The 22,422-nt window shown below is 38.4% G+C and overlaps 2 protein-coding genes across 5 annotated transcripts in view; one reads left to right on the forward strand and one right to left on the reverse strand.

The window, feature by feature from the left end:
* Positions 1 to 451: 451 nt before the first annotated feature.
* GNG5 (G protein subunit gamma 5) lies at positions 452 to 8,588 on the reverse strand. Its single transcript, XM_045478073.1, has 3 exons — positions 8,359 to 8,588; positions 4,695 to 4,835; positions 452 to 676 (listed from the first exon to the last, which is right to left on the reverse strand). The coding sequence occupies exons 1-2, from the start codon at positions 8,437 to 8,439 to the stop codon at positions 4,710 to 4,712; spliced, it is 207 nt and encodes a 68-aa protein (XP_045334029.1). The 5' UTR covers positions 8,440 to 8,588; the 3' UTR covers positions 452 to 676; positions 4,695 to 4,709.
* Positions 8,589 to 8,656: 68 nt separating this feature from the next.
* SPATA1 (spermatogenesis associated 1) overlaps positions 8,657 to 22,422 on the forward strand; it is a 57,907-nt gene continuing 44,141 nt past the window's right edge. For 2 of the 4 annotated variants that reach the window (XM_045478058.1, XM_045478060.1), the window contains exons 1-2: positions 11,885 to 11,911; positions 18,027 to 18,200. In XM_045478058.1, the coding sequence (XP_045334014.1) occupies positions 18,099 to 18,200 (102 nt within the window). In that variant the 5' untranslated portion in view covers positions 11,885 to 11,911; positions 18,027 to 18,098. Of the gene's footprint in view, positions 8,771 to 11,884; positions 11,912 to 18,026; positions 18,201 to 22,422 lie in introns of those variants that run through there. The other 2 variants (XM_045478059.1, XM_045478062.1) reach the window with 2 other exon arrangements.

A 22,422-nucleotide genomic window follows, 5' to 3' on the forward strand; every position in this document is an offset into this window, starting at 1 on the left:
TGTACTGTAATATTCCACTCAAGAATTGTGTAAAACTCTGAAGTTTTTAACATCTTCTAATATTCCCCATGTCTTTTCTCTACTGTCCTTATTAGGAGAGCAGTCTATTAAGTAATTAATTTTTAGGTGTAATGGTAATACCCTACACAAGGGAGTTTTTTAGTATTTCTCATTATTAAATAACTTTTATTAAAACAAAGTTAATCCTGCAAATAACTCACGTGTAGAAACTAGTATTAGCAGCCTCCTCCTGACCTTGAAAGAAAAAAGTTTGCAACTTATCTTTAATTCTCTAATAGTCTTTCATATGTATGGTATACAATTATGTGAGAAGAGCTGTAGAACAAGCCCTAAAACGTAAACCTCTTAATGACATTGAGAAATTGCCATTATCTTATGTGTTCAAAACAAATTAATACATAGTATATTCAATACCAGTAATTAACCAAAAAACTTTTACACTAAGTATTTTATTGTATGTGGCTGCCAGTGTATATAAAATAATTACCCTTGTGAAATAGAAATTTATGAAAATTCAGAGAGGTAGATGTTAAGGACTGACAAAAGTAGAAGTTTATATAGTATGGCACGTGTTATAGGGATAAGCTTTCATACAGGCTCCAAATTTAGTTCTCCTTTGAATATGCACTGGTTCATGAAAAATGGTTTAGAAAACCTGAAATGGAAAAGAAAAGAGTGGATTAGGGGAAAGGACCAAAACACAATAGTTTTTTCTGAAAAGTAATACATCTTCTATTACTTTGAGGGCATTCATTTGCATGTTACCTTATACAATGCTTTCAATTAAACCAAGCCTTTTAGGAAGCAGACATATCACAGGGTTTCAAGGGAAAAAATGAGAAATAGATCTCTGTGGTATATAAAATAGAATTTTCTCTTAATTTTCACAACCACTCTGAAGTACAAATCACCCATGGTTTATAAAAAACAGACTTATAGATTAACTTGCCAAGATCACTGCCAAATATACTCTATATCCTAACTTTTAAAAGTTAACATAAAAATCTCTTAAATTCAGAAAAATCTGAATATCCCTAGAAAATAAGCAATAGCATTGAGGAGAGCAGTTTGATAAATTCTACTAAGGTAGAAGATGCAATCCCACTTCTATTTACTGTAGAGGCCACTTTTAGGCAAACAGGCTTGAGCCATGGAATGTAAAAAGTGCCCACATGGATCCCCTGCCTGGATACACACAGGCCCATCAGGCGATCCACATTAAAATATCCTTAGGCCCTAGTTAACCAATGGGCTACTTACAACTAGGCACAGTTACCAAAAGGAAGATTCCATACATCACCATACCGCCTCATGTTCTCCCTTTAAAAACAGCCTTTACCTGCTTCCTCACTGCAGAAAGCCTCTCCTTTGCTGTCCTGCCCAAAGCTCCCCCTAAGGTGTATTCCATTCCCACTGCCTCATGGCACAAGCCTTTCTGCTGTCCTGCCTTCCCGGTCCCTTACAGTGTATGCAATAAATTTCTATCTCCTTTGTTCTGTCTTGGGTAAATTCTTTCACCTCCCTCACCATCAACTTCCACCCGATCACTGCCTCACATGTGGGGGCCCCCATTCAACTGGACAGACACCCCACTTAACATTTACCTAGATAAACCTATACATAAAGTGAAACATACATGGATGTTGACTATCGTGGTGTTTTAAGAGGGAAGAACTAGGAATAGCCTAAATGTAACTCGGCTGGGGAATGGATAAACAAACCGAGGTTTATACACACGTTGAATACTAGAGATAGAGAGCAGGTAAAACAATCTACAAGGATCAACACAAATCTCAAACATAATAGTTGGTCCTTAAAAAACAGTAACTATGTTTTAAAACTACAAAACACAAGAAACAGTAAAAAGTAAAAACATAGGTATACCCACTTCAGAGTAAGTTACCTACACAGAAATGTAGAAAAAGTGTCTTTTATTTCTTTTTGAAAATTAGTAACAGGGCGCCTGGGTGGCTCAGTCGGTTAAGCGTCCGACTTCAGCTCAGGTCACGATCTCGTGGTCCATGAGTTCGAGCCCCGCGTCAGGCTCTGGGCTTATGGCCCAGAGCCTGGAGCCTGCTTCCGATTCTGTGTCTCCCTCTCTCTCTGCCCCTTCCCCGTTCATGCTCTGTCTCTCTCTGTCTCAAAAATAAACGTTAAAAAAAAAAATTAAAAAAAAAAAAATTAGTAAGGTAAACTAATTCAGGATGGTAGATACATGGTTCTCTATACTTATTTGGAAATTTCTATTGTCTTAGAAAGAATGTTCAAGAGGTTTAAACAGAATGGTGAAAAAAAATGTTTAACCTCAGTCAGTTAACATTTGAATTACTAGATCAGTAGAAAAACTAGAAAAAACTAGATCAGTAGAAAACAGTAGCAAATAGGCTGAGGTCTGTTTGGCAAGGGCTCAAGAGAAAGCACTCTTGAGCTCTATGTGGAAAGTTTGTTCCCAGTTAGCAAGTGTTATTAAATTTTAAATGTCATTCCTTACTGAATAATCTTACTTCTAGAAATTTATCTTAAAGAAAACAGGTAAACTATACATAGGAGTACCAAGATATTTGCCTCGGTGTAGCAATATTTAATGATGTTTAAGCTGTATTAATGATGTATACTACAGCCACTAAAAATTTCATTTACAAAGAATTTTTAATGAAATAAAGTTCAAGGTTTTTTTTTTTAATTTTTATTTTTGAGAGAGAGAGAGCATGAGAGGGGGAGGGGCAGAGAGAGAGAGAGACATAGAATCCGAAAGAGGTTCCAGGCTCTAAGCTGTCAGCACAGAGTGGGGCTCAAACTCACAAGCCATGAGATCATGACCTGAGCCGCCGAAGTCAGATGCTTAACCAACCGAGCCACCCAGGCATCCATAAAGGTTTTTTAAAAGCAGAATAAAAACTGTACATACTCACTGTCTGTAAACCAGCATATAAATTTTTTTCCCTCTTAAAAGGAAATCTAGATTAATAATGATTGTCTCTAGGTCCGCTGATCATGGTCTTTGTATTTTCCTTGTATTCTAACCTACTGCTAAGTTATCTATGTTGTCTTTCTTTAAACTATATATTTTTAAAAGATGTAAATATAAAGACTCAAATATAGAATCTATGTATCCCGGCCATTCAGCGTGGGCCCAGGACGACCAACATCTGTATAACCTGGGCATCTTTAAGAAATGCTTCAGCCCTATGCCTGGGTGGCTCAGTTTGTTGGGCATCCAACGTCATGGTTCATGAATTCAAGCCCTGTGTCAGGCTCTATGCAGACGGCTCAAAGCCTGGAGCCTACTTTGGATTCTGTCTCCCTCTCTCTCTGCCCTCCCTCACTTGTGTGCAGTTACTCTCAAAAATAAACATTAAAAAGAAAAAAAAAAAATCCTTCAGCCCTTAGAATTCAGACCTACTGAATTTGAATTTGCATTTTAACAAGGTAATTTGCAGATACATTCAAGTTTGAAAAGAAATACTTTTACATCCAAACATCCTTTTCTTGGCCCAAGGTGTTTAAAATCATATCCATAAACCTGTTTTATTAAACTGCCAGGATTAGTAGCTGTTATTTTACTTTGAAATCTGGGTTCTTATCCTAGCTATATTATAATTTTGAGCAAGTCATTTAAACACTTATCTGCAGACTCCTACAAAATGAAACTGTTAACAGCCAGGTAAGAAGCCACGTTTCTTAACAGTATTTTATATCAAATGAAAATAAACCACTTTATAAAGTGAATACAATGGGGAACAGAGGTTTAAAAAGAATCTTTAATAAGCCATAAAAATATGAAATACCCAAAAACTGCCATGAAGAATTAATATTGCTGAAGCAAAGAACTATTAACTATTAAATACGAACATGTTAGGCTGTTAAAAAAAGCTACTTCCTTATGGAAAACCTGTTACTCAAAGGTAGTTTCTGGTGTTTCAAAATCTTTACCAATCATTGTATTTACTGGAAACATGCTGACTTCCTGGATACTCCCAAATCCACAAAGCTTAATTAGGGAGGGCACCAACTATGTAACATGGTATTTTAAGAAGCTGGCTTCCTGCACTTTGAGGTGTTAGAATGTTTGTAAAGGGTGTGTGCCATAGTCTTTTTTTTTTTTTTTTAAACACTATTAGTTTGGTTGCTTCTCATAGGTCAATATGAGTACACCCTCTGATTTAAGTACTGTGAATTTATAAAAGGTAGCAGCACCCTTGGATTACATATTAAATTATCCACAGCATGTTTTTTTGGTCAAATCTCTCTTGGATTAACATTATACAATTTTGCACACGCTGACACTTGAAATGGAAGCTACAGATTAACATATGGATACATGCTTTAAACCAGCCCATCCTGAAATCTGAAATCAAATCCACTGCCTGCCACCATGAACTCTCATACACTTCATTTCTCTCTTGTTGTACCTTTACCTAAGAATAAAGAGTAAAACCTGTTATCCCCCACTACAAACGTCCACACCATGTCAGTCTATTCAACTATATCCTGAATTTCTCTTGCATTCCCAATTCCCAATTAATTCTCGGCTATGCTGTGCTACAGCTGGTTTCTATTTGAGAAATGACATCAGAATCCAAATCAATTGGTAGTACACGTATTCAAAGTTGTGCCCATAAACACTGCAGTTTAAAAAAAAAAACAAAACCCTAAATATTAAAGAAACTTACCAAAGATTCGTTTTACTACAAAAAGGAACAGACTTTCTGGGGTCTGAAGGGATTTGTACTTGAAGATACTCCAGTCAGCAGGGGATCGTGTTGAGCATTCTGCAGACAGAATTGTTTCAAATCTGCAGCTGCCTGGGAAACCTGTACAAGACAAAAGGAGGGGGTAGTGGGAGGAGGTGAGAATGTTTTCAGGAAGGTTTTCTCAAATCTTTGAAATACCCGCAATAAACACTTCTCTTAACTCAAAAGAAGACATATAAAGAGTCATACTGAGCTCATCATACTCAAAACACTGCACATACAGTGGACTAGTTTATAGTACGCTTTCTTTTGCTTATTAAAAGCATCAAATGATTTAGTACATCTGCAAAGAAAAACCCATCTGGGTAGTTTATTAATAAACTTCAGAGGTACTCAACCTTCAGGTTACTCAACATCTTGTTTTTTACTAAAAGCAGTACACAAGATGCAAACAAAAGGTGTTAACTGTCTTGAAAGCATATATATTACTGAGAAAATGAACATCATGTTCTAAATCTGAACCACTCAGTTCATTGTTTTGGCATTATGTACCATCTGCTGTTTCATGTTACAAAACTGGACAGTTCAGTGTCATGTAACTGAAAAGCCGATAGCAAACACTGAATTATTTTAGCCACTTCACCAAGCAGCCTGCCTTTAAGCAGCAGTGTATTTGCTTAAATGTGATTTAATTTTCATGTATGTATGCAATGCCACTCAAACAGCACTTAAGGAATTAGGTATCACTTAAACACCTATGATTTGTATATATTCTGATTAGGTGATGTAGAATACCAGAACAGTGAACTGAACGGTTCAGATGTAGAACATGAATAAAAGATGCTCCAAATGAATACAAGATCCTAAGTCTTGAGGTTTAGGAAGATGGGAAAAACAACCATTTTATTTTCAGTTTTAACTATCCCCAAGAAGGGTGAGAGCAGGTGTCCAGTTCAGTTGGACATTTGAAAAGGAGGTGAAAGCATCACAAATACTCTAAGATTACTGCTGTAACCCAGACATTTACCTGGTAAAAGGATACATCATCCCAAAATGAATCTCAAGCCTTGAAATGTTTGTACATTATACAGCATTTTATCCACTTATACAACAGTTTATCCACAGGTTAGCAACTGTGTAAAGTAATATGTAAATACCTGTTAGCAAGTGCTACAAGTGGCCACCCTGCTTACCCACCAAGAGAAGGTATAGCTAAAGTGGGGAATGCAAGGTATCATTTTACACAATCTTAAAACTTGGTTTCATTCACATTAACTAGCAGTAAGGATAAAGTATCTGACAACTTTCTGCCTAAAGTGTAGGCAGGCTTCCAACTTAATTAATTCCCTTTCACAAACTTCTCAAGCACCACTATGTGCCAAATATACTTCTAGGCACTGAGAATACATAAGAATAGCCAGGTTCCTGTTATGGAGGTGACAGTTCAGGAGAAAATACAGACAAGGAGCTATTCAGAAATAGAGTGGTTAGATCTTGACCTAAGGAAAAGTGTCTCTGAGGAGGTGACATTTAAACTGACATCTCAATGACGAGATCCAGCCAAGTAACTATCAGTGAGAAACAACCATCAGCGAGAATTCCAAGCAGTGGGTGAACTGAGACAAACGCTCTAAACTCAAACAAGCTGCTAGCCCCTAAAGCACAGTAACAGTCACCATCCAGGAGATTGAAACCTTATAATCCTGGCATAATTATTAGTGCCCTCTTTCACTCTCCAAAGTGCCCTGGTTGGCAATACAATGCATGGTCACCCTACATATGGTATAGTTTGTCAAGCATTTGTGAAAATTTCTATCAACTGTGGTTAAACATAAAGGTTTAACAGTAAACTCGTGCTAGTTTAAAATATCACCAAAAAAAGCATCTAGCACAGAGTCATGGATAAAATAGATGCACAAAATAAAATCAAACCAACCACACTTTACAACAGAGTTAAAGAAAAGTTCATTTAAAGTCCCAAGGTGGAACGCCCTCCCCTCCTTGCTACATCCCTAGTAGGAGATGAAATAACTCTAAAACCAAAGCCACCTGTGGTGACTTTAATGCTCCAGAAGAGAAGCCTCCTGAAGAATTATGTCCAAGAGGCAGGCATCACCTGGAAGAGTCACTGGAGTAGCTGGGGTTTTCATAGTAAAACCCTCAGAGTACTTTAATCTGAGGCCTTCATCTCATTTTCTTTCGAGACAAGGAACTAAGTACACCCAATGAACACTTACTACTTTCAGCCAGCTTTTTTTTTTTGCATCCCACTCCCATTTTTTTTCTTTCCTGGGCCACTCTAACCTGTGATAAAGGCGCACATGTGTGATAATGTAATGGTTGGTTAAGAAACATAGGATTTCAAGTTTCAGAGTTAAATCCAACCGAGACTGACCATAAATCACTGAGATGAGTTAAGAAGCTGGAGATGAGAGAAATGGATTCCAAACAGCAATGTAGTCTACAGCACTTAAAGGACAGGGAGGGGAATCCCACACCAAACTGATGGGAATTTCCCTTCCCTCCTGAGGTGACCACAACTGAGTAAGCTAGGTCCCTGACATTTCTATTTAAGGAAGTAGGTAAATGGGAGGCTATCTTACTCCATAAAACATTTCAGGGAGAAGTAAACACTTAGCCAGATGAGTACACAATCAAGTCATCTTGAAAACTGGCTGCTTCTTTCAACAGAGGGCATGATTTATATTCTTGTTTCTTTTTTTAATTACAAGAAGTGTTTCACTTGTAAGATGACCTGCATCAGAAAGAAGCCAATCCACTTAGGATTTTAAAAATCTGGAGAAACTTGGAACAGCACTTGAATATCAGGTTGTCCTGCCAACACACACAAAGGTTTCTCCCCGCAAGGTAAATGCCCCAAGACAAGGTCAGTATTAACTAGACGGCAAAACAAATAAGAATGGTCCACTCTGATCACTAAGGTATGCAAACCAATAGATATTTCCAAGGTCAGACACAGTAAACTGCCAACTAAGTATGAAATGCACGCTTTGTATGAGGTTGTACAGAACACACCAGTGGTAACCTTAGGCACCGGGGACGTTTGGAAAACAAACATGCTTCTTTAACTTACAGTTTGCGTTTGCAAAAATTCGTTTTCAAGTATGTGTTCGGTGGATAAGAGGAGCTGGCAAGGAGTGGGTTTGGGAACGTTCCGACATGCAAATAGGTTCTGTTCTGAATTAAAAGCCAGGTCAAACTCTGTCCAGTGAAAATAAAGGGTGGAGTCTGGTAAGCTAAGGACTAGAAGGGTGCGGACGGCGCTCGGGGGAGCAGCTGTTGCCCAAGCCAGCCGCGGAGTCACGGCGGAGGGAGGGAGAGAGAAGGGCCACCGGAATGCGGAAAGCCGTGGTTCAGCCCCGGGGCCAGCCTGCCTTGGAAAGTCCTGGCGCGGAAAGGCGCACTAACCGACCCCCGAACAACAGCGCCGATCCGCGCCGCTACTTCTCTAAAGCTGGCCCTCCCGGATCGGGTCGTCGCCGCCGAGCGCGCGTCCTCCCCAGAGGAAACAGGAGCGGGACAAAAGTGCCGCTCGCCCCAGCCACCTCGGCCGCCCGATCCCATCCGCCGCCGCCGCCGCCGCCCTCCCCTCCCCCTCGTCCGCCCGCCCGCCCCCGCACACCTTCACGCGGTTGAGCCCGGCTTCCAGCCGGAGCTGTTGAACCACTTTCTTCATAGCGGCGACGCTGGAGGAACCCGACATGGCGCTCGCGAGAGCCGGGCAGATTCGTCGTTGCGGGAATCGGTCCGGTAGAGGGTCCGCGGGGTCTGACGGCGGGGCAGCGCGGCGGGGGGCGGGGCTCCGAACTTTGTCTCTTAAGTTTCCGGTTCTTTGCCCAGCGGCTCCACCCGCGGCGCGCATGCGTGTCCTCCACGGCTCTCAGTTCCAGCTCCTCTCCCCACGCAGGAGCGGAGCCGGAGGGAGGGGAAGAAGGGAGTGAGAAGGGGAGGAGCGCGCTTTGGGCAGAGGAGCAGCGGGACGCCAACGAGACTCGTCGCCCATCTTCCTCTCCCGAGAGGCCGACTTAGGAGAGGTAAAGAAAAAGCTCCTCATTAGCCGCCAACACTCGAGGGGAACCTGAAAAGGACTGGTTAGGAAAGGCGGGTGCTTGAAAGAGTTTATAAAAGGCCTGCTGGACAGGTGACAAAGAGGTTCCAGTTCTCCTGACGGCCTTGGCGGCAGAGGTTGTGGGAAGAGAAGGGCCCAGCCGAGGAGTAAGAGCCTGAAGTAGCCGGCGCGAGTTACGGACACCCGGTCTCCTTAGAGACGCGTCTCTAAAACGCTACCCGAGTTTGTGGGGCGGCCGGTCTTCAGCCAGTTTCCGGCCCTCAGACCCCCCTGAGGGCCAAAGCTCTCTTTAGAGCTCGGAGGTCGCCGTAACTGACCGAGGGAAGCGGGGCGGCGGGGAGCAGGGGTGCTGGTTCGCTAGGGGAGAGCGCGTCTTCTCAGGATTTGCCTTCTCTCGCTTATCTCTTGGTTTTCTCGAAGAGGTGGTGAAGAAGCCAAAGTACTTGCAGAAGATTACACCCGTCTCATCTTGTTATCCACTTCCCTTGGGGGAATTAACGCTTATTATACCTTAAAAAATAAAACAACTTTTGGTGCTTCCGGAAAGTTTTGTTTTGTATTTCAGTGGTAACTTATTACCTGCTGCTTGAAATTGACCTTCAGAGGAGTTGCTGGAGAGAGAAACAGTAGTGTCTAATCAAGCAAAATAGGCTCAGCCAATGAATGTCTCATCCATGGAAACTTATTTGTTATGTCACAGCGCTTAGGATAAGTGTTTCCTATTCAACCAATAAAGTACATCAAGGAATACACTACTGTTTTCTTTCTATAAACGTGAATAATTTAATCACTGAGACATTTCAGATTTTTTGTGTAGTGAGAAAATCCACATATAATTTGCTCTAATTGACAAATGAAACATTATTTACTAAACAGTTTAAATCACTTTACAAAAATGTACAGGGTGCTTTAGTAGTTTGTTTAATTCATACAATAGATGTAATAACTAGGGTTAAAAACCAAGGTTTAAATTCTGGCTCTACCACTTACCTTGGTATTCTCCACCACCACCCCTCCCCACCCCCTCCTGCAAGCCAAAGCCATTTAAACTTTGCTGAGCCACTGTTTGCCCATTTCATAATGAAGTAATAAATCTATCCAGAATTTTTTAAATTTAATTGAAGTATAATTGACACACAATGTTACATTAGTTTCAGGTGTAGAACAGTGATTTGACAACTCTATTCATTATGCTATGCTCACCACAAGTGTGGCTGCTATCTGTCACCATACAATGCTATCACAGTACCGTTGACTCTATTCCTCGCTGTACTTTTTATCCCAGAGACTTATTCATTCCATAGGTGGAATCTTGTACCTACTATTACCCTTCATCCATTGTGCCCATCCCCCCACCCTCCTTCCTTCTGGCAACGGTAAGTTCTCTGTATATGGGTCTCTTTCCGGTTTTGTTTGTTCCTTCATTTATTTTTTCGATTTCACGTATAAGTGAAATCATATTGTATTTGTCACTCTTTGATTTATTTCACATAGCATAATATTCTTTAGGCCCATCCGTGTTGCAAAGGGCAAGGTCTCATTCTTTTTTAGAGAGGAGTAATATTACATTACTGAGTGATATTCTGCACGTTCTTTTTTTTTTGTAACTTTTTAGTGTTATTTATTTTTGAGAGAGAGAGAGAGAGATGGAGTGTGAGCAGAGGAGGGACAGAGACAGAGAGGGGGAGACACAGAATCCGAAGCAGGCTCCAGGCTCTGAGCGGTTAGCACAGAGCCTGGAGCGGGGCTCGAACTCACAAACTGTGAGATCATGACCTGAGCCGAAGTTGGATGCTTAACTGACTGAGCCACTCAGGTGCCCCTACATATTCTTTATACATTCATCCATTGATGAATACTTGGGTTGCTTCCATACCTTGGCTGTTGTAAATATTGCTGCAGTAAACATAGAGGTGCATATATCTTTTCAAATTAGTGTTTTCATTTTCTGCAGCTAAATATCAGGTAGCAGAATTACTAGATGGTATAGTGTTTCTATTTTTAATTTTTGAAGAACCTGCATACTGTTTTCCACAATGCCTGCACCAATTTACATTCCCACCAACAGTGCAGGAGAGTTCCTTTTTCTTCACTTCCTTGCCAACACTTTTATTTCTTGTGTTTTTGAAACTAGCCATTCTGAGGGGTGTGAAGTGATCTTGTGGTTTTGATTTGCATTTCCTTGGTGATTATTGATTTTGAGGATCTTTTTATATGTCTGTTGGCCATCTGTGTGTTGTGTTTAAAAAAAATGCGAGTTCAGGTCCTCTGCCCATTTTTTAATCAGATTGTTCTTTGGTTATTGAAGTATGATTAACATACAATGTTATATTAGTTTCAGGTGTATAACATAATGATTCAACAGCTTTATACATTACTCAGCGCTCATCACAATCAGCATACTCACCATCTCTCACCAAACAATATTATCACAATATTATTAGCTATATTCTTATGCTGTACTTTTTGTTTCCATGACTTATTTTATCACTGGAAGTTTGTACCTCTTAATTCCCTTTATTTCACTCATCTCCCTACTGTCCTCTGGCACCCATCAGTTTGTTTGTATTTAAGGGTCTGGTGTTTTGCTCATTCATTTGTTTTTTAGGTTCCACATGTAAGTGAAATCATATGGTGATTGTCTCTCTCTGACTTATTTCACTTAGCCTAATACCTTCTAGTTCCATTCATGTTGTTGCAAAGGGCAAGACTACATTCTTCTTTATGGCTGAGTAGTATTCAATTGTTTATATAAACCACCTCTTCTTTATCCATTCATCTGTCAATGAACAGTTGGGTTGCTTCCATATCTTGGCTATTATAAAATAATACTGCAATAAACATAGGGGTGCATATATTTTTTGAATTCATGTTTTTGTTTTCTTTGAGCAAATACCCAGTAGTGGAATTACTACTGAACAAATACCCAGTAGTGGAATCATATGGTATTTCTGTTTTTAATTTTTGAGGAACCTGCATAGTGCTTTCCACAGTGGTTGCACCAACTTACATTCCTACCAACAGTGAATGAGGGATGCTTTTTCTCCACATCCTTGCCAATACTTGTTCGTGTCTTTTTGATTCTAGCCATTTATATATGTGTAAGGTAATAAATATCTCATTGTGGTTTTGATTTGCATTTCCCTGATGATTAGTGATGTTGAGCATCTTTTCATGTGTCTGTTGGACATCTATATGTCTTTTTTGGAAAAATGTCTATTCAGATCATCTACCTGTTTTTTAATTTGATTATTTGTGGGTTTGGTGTAGAGTTGTAGGAGTTCTTTATATATTTTGCATATTAACTCCTTGTCAGATATGTCAATTACAAAAAAAAAAAGAAATCTTCTCCCATACAGTAGGTTGTCTTTTCATTTTGTTGATGGTTCTTATGCTGTGCAAAAGTTTTTTATTTTGGTGTAGTCTTAATAGTTGTGGTTTTTTTAATAATTTTTAAAAAAAGTTTATTTATTTGAGAGAGAAAGCATGAGCAGCGGAAGGGCAGAGAGAGAGGGAGAGAGAGAATCCCAGGCAGGCTTTGCACTGTCAGCACAGAGCCCTGATGTGGGGTTCGAACTCTCAAAACCTCAAGATTATGACCTGAGCCAAAATCAAGAGTCAGATGCTTAAGCAACTGAGCCACCCAGGTGCCCCAGAGCTTTTTGATTACCAACTGAATTTTGTTACTAGTAATCAGCCTGTTCAGATTTTTTATTTCTTTCTGATTCAATCTTGGAAGATTGTATGTTTTTCTATGAATTTATTCTAGGGTGTCCAATTTGTTGGCATATAATTTCTCATAGCAGCCTCTTATAATTCGTTGTATTTTTGTAATGAAGCTTGTTATTTCTCTTTCATTTCTGATTTTATTGAGGCCTCTCCCTTTTTTTCTTGATGAATCTGGCTACAGGTGTATTAATTTTGTGTATCTTTTCGGAGGACTCACTGTTAGTTTCACTGATTTTTTTTTTTTTTCCTCTGTTTCATTTATTTCTGTTCTGATAGGATTTCCTTTCTTCTCTGGTTCCTTTAGGTGTAAGGTTAGATTGTTTGAGATTTTTCTTGTTTCTCAAGGCACACCTATATCATTATAAACTTCCCTCTTAGAACTACTTTTGATACATCCCTAAAATTTTGAACCATGGTGTTTCCATTTTTATTTATCTCTTGGTTTTGATTTCCTATTTGATTTCTTTATGACTTATTGGTTGTTTAGTAACATGTTTTCAAATCTCCACATTTGTATTTTTTCCTTTTTTTTTGGTAATGATTTCTAGTTTCATATTCTTGTGTTCAGAAAAGATGCTTGAATTTATTTCAGTCTTCTTAAATTTATTGAGACTTGTTTAGTGGCCTAACATGATCAATCCTAGAGAATGTTCCATATGCACTTGAAAAGAATGTATATTCTGCTGTTTGGGGATGGAGTGTTCTGTATATATCTGTTAAGTTCATATGGTCTAATGCATAATTCAAAGCCAGTCTCTGTGTTGATTTTCTGTCTGGATGATCTATCCATTGATGTAAGTGCGGTGTTGTTAAAGTTCCCTACTATGATCATATAACTGTCAATTTCTGCCTTTATGTCTGTTCATATTTGTTTATATTAGGTGCACAGATATATACAATTGTTATATACTTTTGTTGTATTAATCACTTTATCATTACATAATGCCCTTCTTTGTCTCTTGTTACAGTCCTTGTTTAAAGTCTATTTTGTCTGATATAAGTATTTCTACCCTAGCTTTTTTTTTCCTACTTCATTTGTGTGAATATCTTTTTCTAACCCTTTACTTTCAGTTTGTGTCTTTAGGTATGAAGTGAGTTTCTTGTAGGCAGCATTTGGAGGGTTTTTTTTTTTCTTTTTCTTTTTTTTTTTTTTTTATATGCGTTTTGTCACCCTGTGTCTTACCTGGAGCATTTAGTCCATTTACATTTGAAGTAATTATTGATAGGTATGTACTTACTATAATTTTCTTCATTGTTTTCTGGTTGTTTTTATTGTTCTCTATTCCTTTCTTCTTCTCTTGATCTCTTCCCTTGTGATGACTTTCTTTAATGTTCTCCTTTGTCTTTATATTTGTGTATCTGTTACAGGCTTTTGGTTTGTGGTTATGAAATTCATATACAACATCCTAAGTATATAGCAGTCTATGATAAGTTGATGGCTGCTTAAGCTTGAACACATTTTAGAAGCATGACATTTTTACTCTTTCCCCTTCACATTTTATGTATATGATATCACATTTTTCACCTTTTTATTTTGTGACTTCCTTAACTACTTTTTTTTTTAGATATAATTGATTTTACCACTTTTGATGTTTAACCTTCATACTAGCTTTATAAGTGAATGATTGACTACCTTTACTATATGTTTGCTTTTATTAGTGAAATTATATCCTTTTATAATTTTCTTCTAGTTATGGCCTTTTCCACTTAAAGAAGTCCCTTTAACTTTTCTTGTAAGGTTAGTGGTGATGAACTCCTTTAATTTTTGTTTGGGAGACTCTATCTTTCCTTCAATTGTGAATGATAACCTTGCCAGATATAGTATTTTTGGTTGTATTTTTTTTTTCCTTTTAGTGCTTTTTTTTTTTTTTTTTTTTAAATTTTTTTTTTTTTAACGTTTTTATTTATTTTTGAGACAGAGAGAGACAGAGCATGAAGGGGGGAGGGGCAGAGAGAGAAGGAGACACAGAATCGGAAGCAGGCTCCAGGCTCTGAGCCATCAGCCCAGAGCCTGACGCGGGGCTCGAACTCACGGACCGCGAGATCGTGACCTGGCTGAAGTCGGACCGACTGCGCCACCCAGGCGCCCCTTCCTTTTAGTGCTTTGAATATATCATGCCACTCCCTCTGGCCTGCAAAGTTTCTGCTGAAAAATCAGGTGATAGATAGCCTTATGGGGTTTTCCTTGTATGTAACTAGTTGTTTTTCTCTTGTTACATTTGAAAGTCTCAATCTTTAGTTTTTGATGTTTTAATTATTAGGGGTTTGATGTGGACCTTTTTGAGTTTATCTTATTTGGGATTCTCTCTCTGCTTCCTGGGCCTACTTCTCTGTTTTCTTACCCAGGTCGAGGAAGTTTTCAGCTATTATTTATTCAAATAAATTTTCTGCCCCTTTCTCTTCTCTTTCTGGGATTACTACACTGCAAATGTTCGTATGTTTGATATTGTCCCAGAATTTTCTTAAGATTTCCTCATTTTTAAGAATTCTATTCTCTCGTGGCGCCTGGGTGGCTCAGTCAGTTAAGCGCCAAATTCGGCTCAGGTCACTATCTTGCGGTTTGTGAGTTCAAGCCCTGTTTGGGCTCTGCGCTGACTTCTCTGAGCCTGGAACTTGCTTCAGAGTCTGTATCTCTCTCTGCCCCTCTCCTGCCTGCTCGCTTGCTTGCTCTCTCTCTCTCTCTCTCTCTCTCTCTCTGCCCCTCCCCCACTTGTGCTCTGTCTCTTAAAAATAAATAAACATTAAAAAAAATTTTTTTTTAATTCTTTTCTCTTTTTGCTGTTCAGCTTGGGTACTTTTCATTACCCTGTCTTCCAGATCACTGAATCTCTTATTGTTTCCCTATATCTGTTATTGTTTTCCTCTAGTGTATTTTTCATTTCAGTTATTATATTCTTCAACTCTGGTTGGTTCTTTTGAATGTTTTTATCCCTTTCTTGAAACTGACTTGATTTATTCACTCTTTTCTGCATCCTGGTGAGCATCTTTTTGACCATTCTTTGAACTCTTTATGAAATAGGTTTCTTATCTTCATTTCATTTAGTTCTTTCTGTGGTTTTGTTTTCATTTAAACAAGTATTCCTCGCATTGAAACCATATTCCTCTCTGTCTTCTCATTGTTGTTTCATTTTCTGTGTATGTTTCTATGAATTAGGTGAAACAGCAATCTATCCCAGTCTTGAAGGAATGGTGTTGTATAGGAACCATCCATGTGTAGACTGCATGTGCCTGGTGACTTTGGCTGGCTGGCTGGAGCTGGAGTGGGCACAGACTGGGAGTTTTGTAGCATGCTGCATCGGGGCCACCCCAGTGGGATGCCTAGAGCTGAAGTAGGCCTGGGCTGGCAGTACCCTGGATTCTCAACACCAGGTCATCAAGTGTCAGAAATTTTTAAGCTTGATTTTTAGTTCTGCTGCTTACTCCAAAAATCATTTTGGAAAAATGCAGAGAAAGTACGATAGGTCATTCTCTTTAAAGTACAGACCAGATCAAAGATGACAGGTGACATATCTACGAGCACTTACTCCCTCTCAAACCCATAATTGACTAATGACAATCTATTTTTGAGAATTCTGAATCTTGAGTTCTCCCAGTTCTAATTTCCAAGGTCTCATCTTTATATGCAATGCCATTTTATTGTCCAGGATTTAGTCTTCAGCATTGATCCAGTCAGAAACGACAAAATGGAGGTATCATTCAAAATATGGCTTCTTTGCTATATCTTTAGAAGGGATAATGTAATGGGGCAGTTTACCTGAGGACAATATTAAAGCAGGTCTTGGTTAATGACTTGAGTTTGCTTAATTAAAAATTTGTTCTGAATGAAAATGTCAAGTTTTTTTTTAATGTTAATTTATTTGGAGAGAGAATGTGCACATGTGTACCGGCCCGTGCTGTCAGTGCAGAGCCCATCTTGGGTTCCATCTCATGAACCGTGAGATCATGACCTGAGCCAAAATCAAGAGTCAGAAGCTTAACCAACTGAGCCACCCAGGCACCCCAAAAATGACAAGCATTTTTTTTTAATTTTTTTTTAACGTTTATTTATTTTTGAGACAGAGAGAGACACAGCATGAATGGGGGAGGGGCAGAGAGAGAGGGAGACACAGAATCTGAAACAGGCTCCAGGCTCTGAGCGGTCAGCACAGAGCCCGACGCAGGGCTCGAACCCGCGGACTGCGAGATTGTGACCTGAGCTGAAGTCAGACGCTTAACTGACTGAGCCACCCAGGTGCCCCCAAAAATGACAAGCTTTTAATGCATGCACAGAAATTAACAATCCCAGCCTCCCAGTTTTCACATCAGTAGCAATTTGCATGCCCATGGACTGTAATTCTTATAGGTTATTACAAATAATTTTTATATAATAAAGACATTACCATATATGTATCTGAGTTGGGTTTAGGTTCATAATATAGGCTGATATTAGTACAATGGCAGAAAGAGCCTTTGGGTAGGTATAGAAATGGAAATATCTAAATAGTTAAAAAAAATACTAATGTAATTAAAATAATGTTTGAGATGGTTAAAATAACAAAACATTTTAAGTTTTAATTATTGTAAGAAATTTGCATAGGAAGTAATATGTGAAACTAACTTGATTTAAAAGATGTTATGTCCCAGGATATAATTTTTTAATTTTGATACCATTAGAATAATTAGTGGTCTCTGATATGATTTCATAGAGCTGTAATCAATACCAAATAACAGAAATTTTAAATTTTGTTGCACTTACTGTTTTAATATAAATCAAGATTGTACAATGCTTTGAAATCTTGAAAAGGCTTCTGTTCTGGTATTGGTATCACATCGTTTACTTAAGGATTGTCCTACTTTGATAATTCCTGTTTAGAGTAATTCAGCTACCTTACTTTTCAATTTTTATTATATAATTTAAATGTTATCGTGGATTCTTGTAAACTGTTTTAAATCCTCTGAGAACAATACAGGAAACAACACAAACATAGCTTAAAGTACTTAAAAACTGGCATTTTCATCTGGAATAATTATTCATGTTATATTTGAGATATCCAAGCCCAGGAAGAAATGTTTATGGTAAAACAGTTTTCATCATTCTATAGCCATTTGTACAAATTTAGTCTTTATACTTCCAGAAACATATTTCTACTTTATATAAAATACCATATATATTTAACTTTAATTTTCAACCTTGAGAAAATTAATTGTTTAGAATAGTAAAATATGCCCTGGTCACAAGTCTTTTATAATGTAATTTAACAATTTATTTAGTTGTATTGAAGATACGTACATATATATATAGATAGATAGATAGATGGATGTGTGTATAGATAGATGGATGTGTGTATAGACATCTATCTATCTATCTGTCTATCTATTTATCTATCTATACACACACACAGACTTACTAGTAATAGGTCTTTTTAAATTATGAGATTGTGTACATTCCTAAGTTTTCATTTTCATGTATTTTAAAGCCTTTTGTTTTTCTTTTCACTTTTTGAATGAATCAGAGACCAGAATTGAGTGGAATGCTATCTTAAACAAGTCAAAAATCTGTTATAACCTTTACATATACTACTTAAATGAAGAAAGGTAAAACACCCCACAAAATTCCAACTGATAATCACCCTATTCAGACACTGGTGAATATGTCCCTCAGTCCAAGCCGACCTTCTTCATCAGAGGTAAGAAAATCTTGTAAACTAAAATATTAGAAAATATAAGAAAAGCTTGCTTAATACTGTTTTTGAAAAGTTGAGAAAGCAAAATATGGATTATATAAAGTATTAGATATTAACTCCACTGTGTATCCCATTGTCTGATTACAATTATTTTATCCCAGTTCTTTTATCTATAGTTCATTTCCTCTAAGTGCTCTGATTTTATTGGGTTCCCAGTGCATTGATCCTATCACCTGTTTTTTGTTTTTGTTTGTCTGTTTGTCTTATTCATCACCTTTTGATGCCCTCCACACTTTAAATACCATAGAACGATCTGGATTACTCTCTTTCTGATACTTTTGACTCTTTGGCCCTCTCTCATTTCATTATACTGCTTGGCAAAACAAAAACCCTGGTTAATCTAATTCTTCACCTATACTATACCTATGCCTACAGTGGAATGTGGCTGGAGAAAAATATACCAACATGAACATTGTTCTCACTTTAAATTCAGGACCATGAATCTCAACTGGAACCTTTTGCTGGTAGGCAGACTGTCTTCCACTCACTCATTTACTTTTCCACTGTTCTAGACAACTATTTCATACCTTCTCAAACCCCCAGTACCTTCTCTCCATTTTCTCTTTAAACCAGCTCCAATCAAGTTTTCACTCCACTACTGCACCAAAATTGCTCTTGTTAAATTCACCTCTACATTACTAAATCTGTTGTTTAATTCTTATCCTGCATATTTTTGGTCTATCTGTGTGCAGCAGTTGACACTGTTGATCACTCATATTTAACGTAATTAATTCACTTGGCTTCTAGCATACACATCTTGGTTTTCCTCCTGCTTTCCTTGTTGTTCATTTTCAGTCTTCTTTGCTGGGTTTTCTTCTTCTTCCTTATCACTTAATAGTGGAGAATTTCAGGGGCCAGCTCTTTGTTTCTTCTCCATCTGCACTCATTCCTTGGTGGTCTCATTCTGTATAATAGCTTTAAATACCAAATTTAGGCTAAGGATTCCCAAATTTATATCCTCAGTCTAGTCTTCTTTCCCAAACTGCAGATTCATATTTTCAGCTTCCATCCACATGAATGGCCAATACACATCTTAAAATTAGCATATCTCAAACTGAACTATGGATCTTTTCTCCCTCCCCTAAACATGTTCTCCCCATGACATTCTCCATCTCAGGTGATAGCAAATCCATCCTTTGAGTATCTGTGGCCACATGCCTTAGAGTCATTTTTGTTTGTTTGTTTCTCAAACTTCACTTCCAATGGACTAACTATAGCTTCAAATTATATAAAAATCTGACCATTTCCCATTACTTCTGCTAGTACATTGGAATGAGCCACCATCATCTCACACTGTATTCAGATAGCATCATAACAGGTTCCATTTTCTTGTCCCTTACAGCCTGTTGTATTAACCCTTTAATAGTTATTGGATATAGTAAACTTTGGAAGTAGAACATTGTATGTGTCCTATTGAAAGGCAAAATGAAATACAGGGCACCATTTATAAACTATTCTTGCCCCCAGCTGACTAATTTGTGTCAGTTGAAGACTATACACAGTTAACTGTTTACAAGAGGGAAGTCTTTGTTTCAAAAACGCTTGTTGAACAAGGTTGGCTGGGAAGATGGTAGAGTAGGAGGACCCTAAGCCTGCTTCATCCAAGGATACAACTAGATAACACATCGTTGTAAATAACCAAGAAAACTACCTAAGAAAGACTGGAAGAACAAACTCTACAACTAAGGTAGGGAAGAGGCCACATCAAAGGAGGTAGGAAGGGCAAAGACAGGGTCTAGGAGCAAAAGGGACTATGGCCATCTTTGGTGGAGAAGGAGAGGTGTAGAGAAAGGCAGAAACAGACTTTCACACTGGGGCACCTACAAACAGGGAGGATGAATCCCCATAATATTTGCCTTTGAAAATGAGAGGGGCCAAATTTCTTGAGTTCTTACAACCAAAGGGACTTAAAGCCTGGAATTTTAAAAAATCAGCATACTCTACTCTGGAAGAGTATAGAGGGCTGTAGAAAGCCCCACCCATAAAGAGCACAACAAACAGTCCATGAAGACACAGGGTAGAACCAGCTGTTTGAGACATGTCAGGGGAAGTGGGAGGGTGAGTGATTTGTCATCACAGAATGTGACCCAGAGACACAGGGATTGCTGAGAGACGCCTCCAGGAAAAGGAGCAGACAGGCCCCATTTCCCTTCCCTGTTCCCCCTCCTCTGGAATAAATACTGGCCACCTGTGGGAACCAGGGTGGTGCCTACACTCGTTACCTAACTTGCTTGCACTGAGTCCTGCCCCCTCATGCTTTGGCAGATCAGCCCTTCCCAGTCACACCTACCTCAGTCCCCACATTGCACATTCCTCCCCCAGAAGACTGGTGCAAACCCTGCCAACACCAAATCTCCTGACACATACATTTGGCAGGGCCTCATTTCTGGGAGCAGGAGGGGCAGATCCCATTTCACAAGCTGACTACTACACACCATGTTAAAATGTATGCCACTCCTGCTGAGGACCACAATAGGCAAAGAGAGCCTCTGCAGACAACTGGACTGAAGGAAGTAAGATGCTAGGACTCAACAGCAGAGCACATGCAATGCACATAGGAAATATTCCCTGAAACACTAGGCCCTGAGGAACAGGGGACACTGTACTGCAAGGTACTATAGGACCTCTTCTTCATAAGACTGTTATTGTTAAGAGCAATATTAGGAAAGCTGACTTTCCTAATACAGAGAAATGGACACAGAAAGTCGGACAAATAGGGAGGCAGAGATATCTCCCAAATGAAAGAACAGGACCAAGCCACCAAAAGAGACCAAAGCAAAACAGTTAAAAATAATATGCCTGATAGAGAATGTAAAGTAATGATCATAAAGATACTTACCAAACTTGAGAAAAGATTGAAGACATCAGTGAGACCCTTAACAAAGAGATTAAAAAAAGAGAGAGAGAGACAAAGAACACAGTAAATGAAATTGAAAATATATTTGATGGAATAAATACCAGGCTAGATGAAGCAGAGGAACAAATTAGTGACCTGGAAGACAAGTAATGAAAAGTAACCAAGCTGAGCAAAGGAGAGGAAAGAAAATTATGCAAATTGAGAATAGTGCAAGGGAACTCAGTGACTCCATCAAGCATAATAGTCATAAGGGATCTCAGAAGAAGAAGAAGAGGTTAGGGGGCAGAAAATTTACTTGAAGAAATAATAACTGAAAACTTCCCTATTCTGAAGAGGATAATAGATGTCCAGATCCAGGAGGCACAGAGAGCTCTCCAAATATTCAACCCAAGGAGTTCCACGTGAAGACACATAGTAATTAAAATGGCAAAAAGTAGTGATAAGGAAAAAAGTTTTTAAGCAACAAGAGGAAAAAAAAAGACTGTTAAATACAAAGGAAACCCCATAAGGCCACCAGTGAATTTTTCAGCAGAAACTTTGCAGGCCAGAAGGGAGTGGCATGATATATTCAAAGTGGTGAAAGGAAAAATCTACAACCAAGAATATTCTATCCAGCAAGGCTATAATTCAGAATAAAAGGAGAGAGAAAGAGTTTCTCAGACAAAAACTAAAGGAGTTCATGAATACTAAACCAGCCCTACAAGAAATATTAAAGGGGACTCTTTGAGTGGAAAGGGAAGACCATAAGTGAGAGTATGGAAAGTAGAAAGCAGGAAAGCAGTAAAAATAAATATTTCTGTTTTATAATATTGATATCATAAATATCAAAGGACTCATAAAATAAAAAGATGTAAAGTATGATACCATATACCTAAAATGGGGTGAGGGGATAAACAATGGGTTTAGACTTAAACTGACCATCAACTTGATATACACTGCTATATGCAGAAGATGTTATATACAAAACTAATAATAACCACAAATCAAAAACCAGTAATACATATGCAAAGAATAAAGAGAAAGGAATCCAGTCTATCACTAGAGAATGCCAACACACTGTAAAAGAGAACAAGAGAAGGATCAAAGAAAATCTGTAGAAATAACCATAAAACAACAATGGAAATAAATACATACCTATAAATAATTACTTTGAATGAAAATGGACTAAATGCTCTTATCAAAGACATACAGTGACAGAGTGGATGAATTAACAAGACACATCAATATGCTGCCTACAAGAGACCCATTTCAGACCAAAAGACACCTGCAGGTTGAAAGTGAGGAGCTGGAGAAATATTTATCATGAAA

This window comes from Leopardus geoffroyi, chromosome C1 (genome assembly GCF_018350155.1).
Source record: "Leopardus geoffroyi isolate Oge1 chromosome C1, O.geoffroyi_Oge1_pat1.0, whole genome shotgun sequence".
NCBI classification, from domain to species: Eukaryota; Metazoa; Chordata; class Mammalia; order Carnivora; family Felidae; genus Leopardus; species Leopardus geoffroyi.

What these genes read in the sequence shown, in the direction of transcription:
- GNG5 (XM_045478073.1), bottom strand. Translation starts at nt 8,439, where the DNA reads ATGTCGGGTTCCTCCAGCGTCGCCGCTATGAAGAAAGTGGTTCAACAG. An exon ending in CCGGGCTCAACCGCGTGAAG is followed by an intron (nt 4,836 to 8,358) that starts GTGTGCGGGGGC and finishes TGTCTTGTACAG; the next exon opens with GTTTCCCAGGCAGCTGCAGA.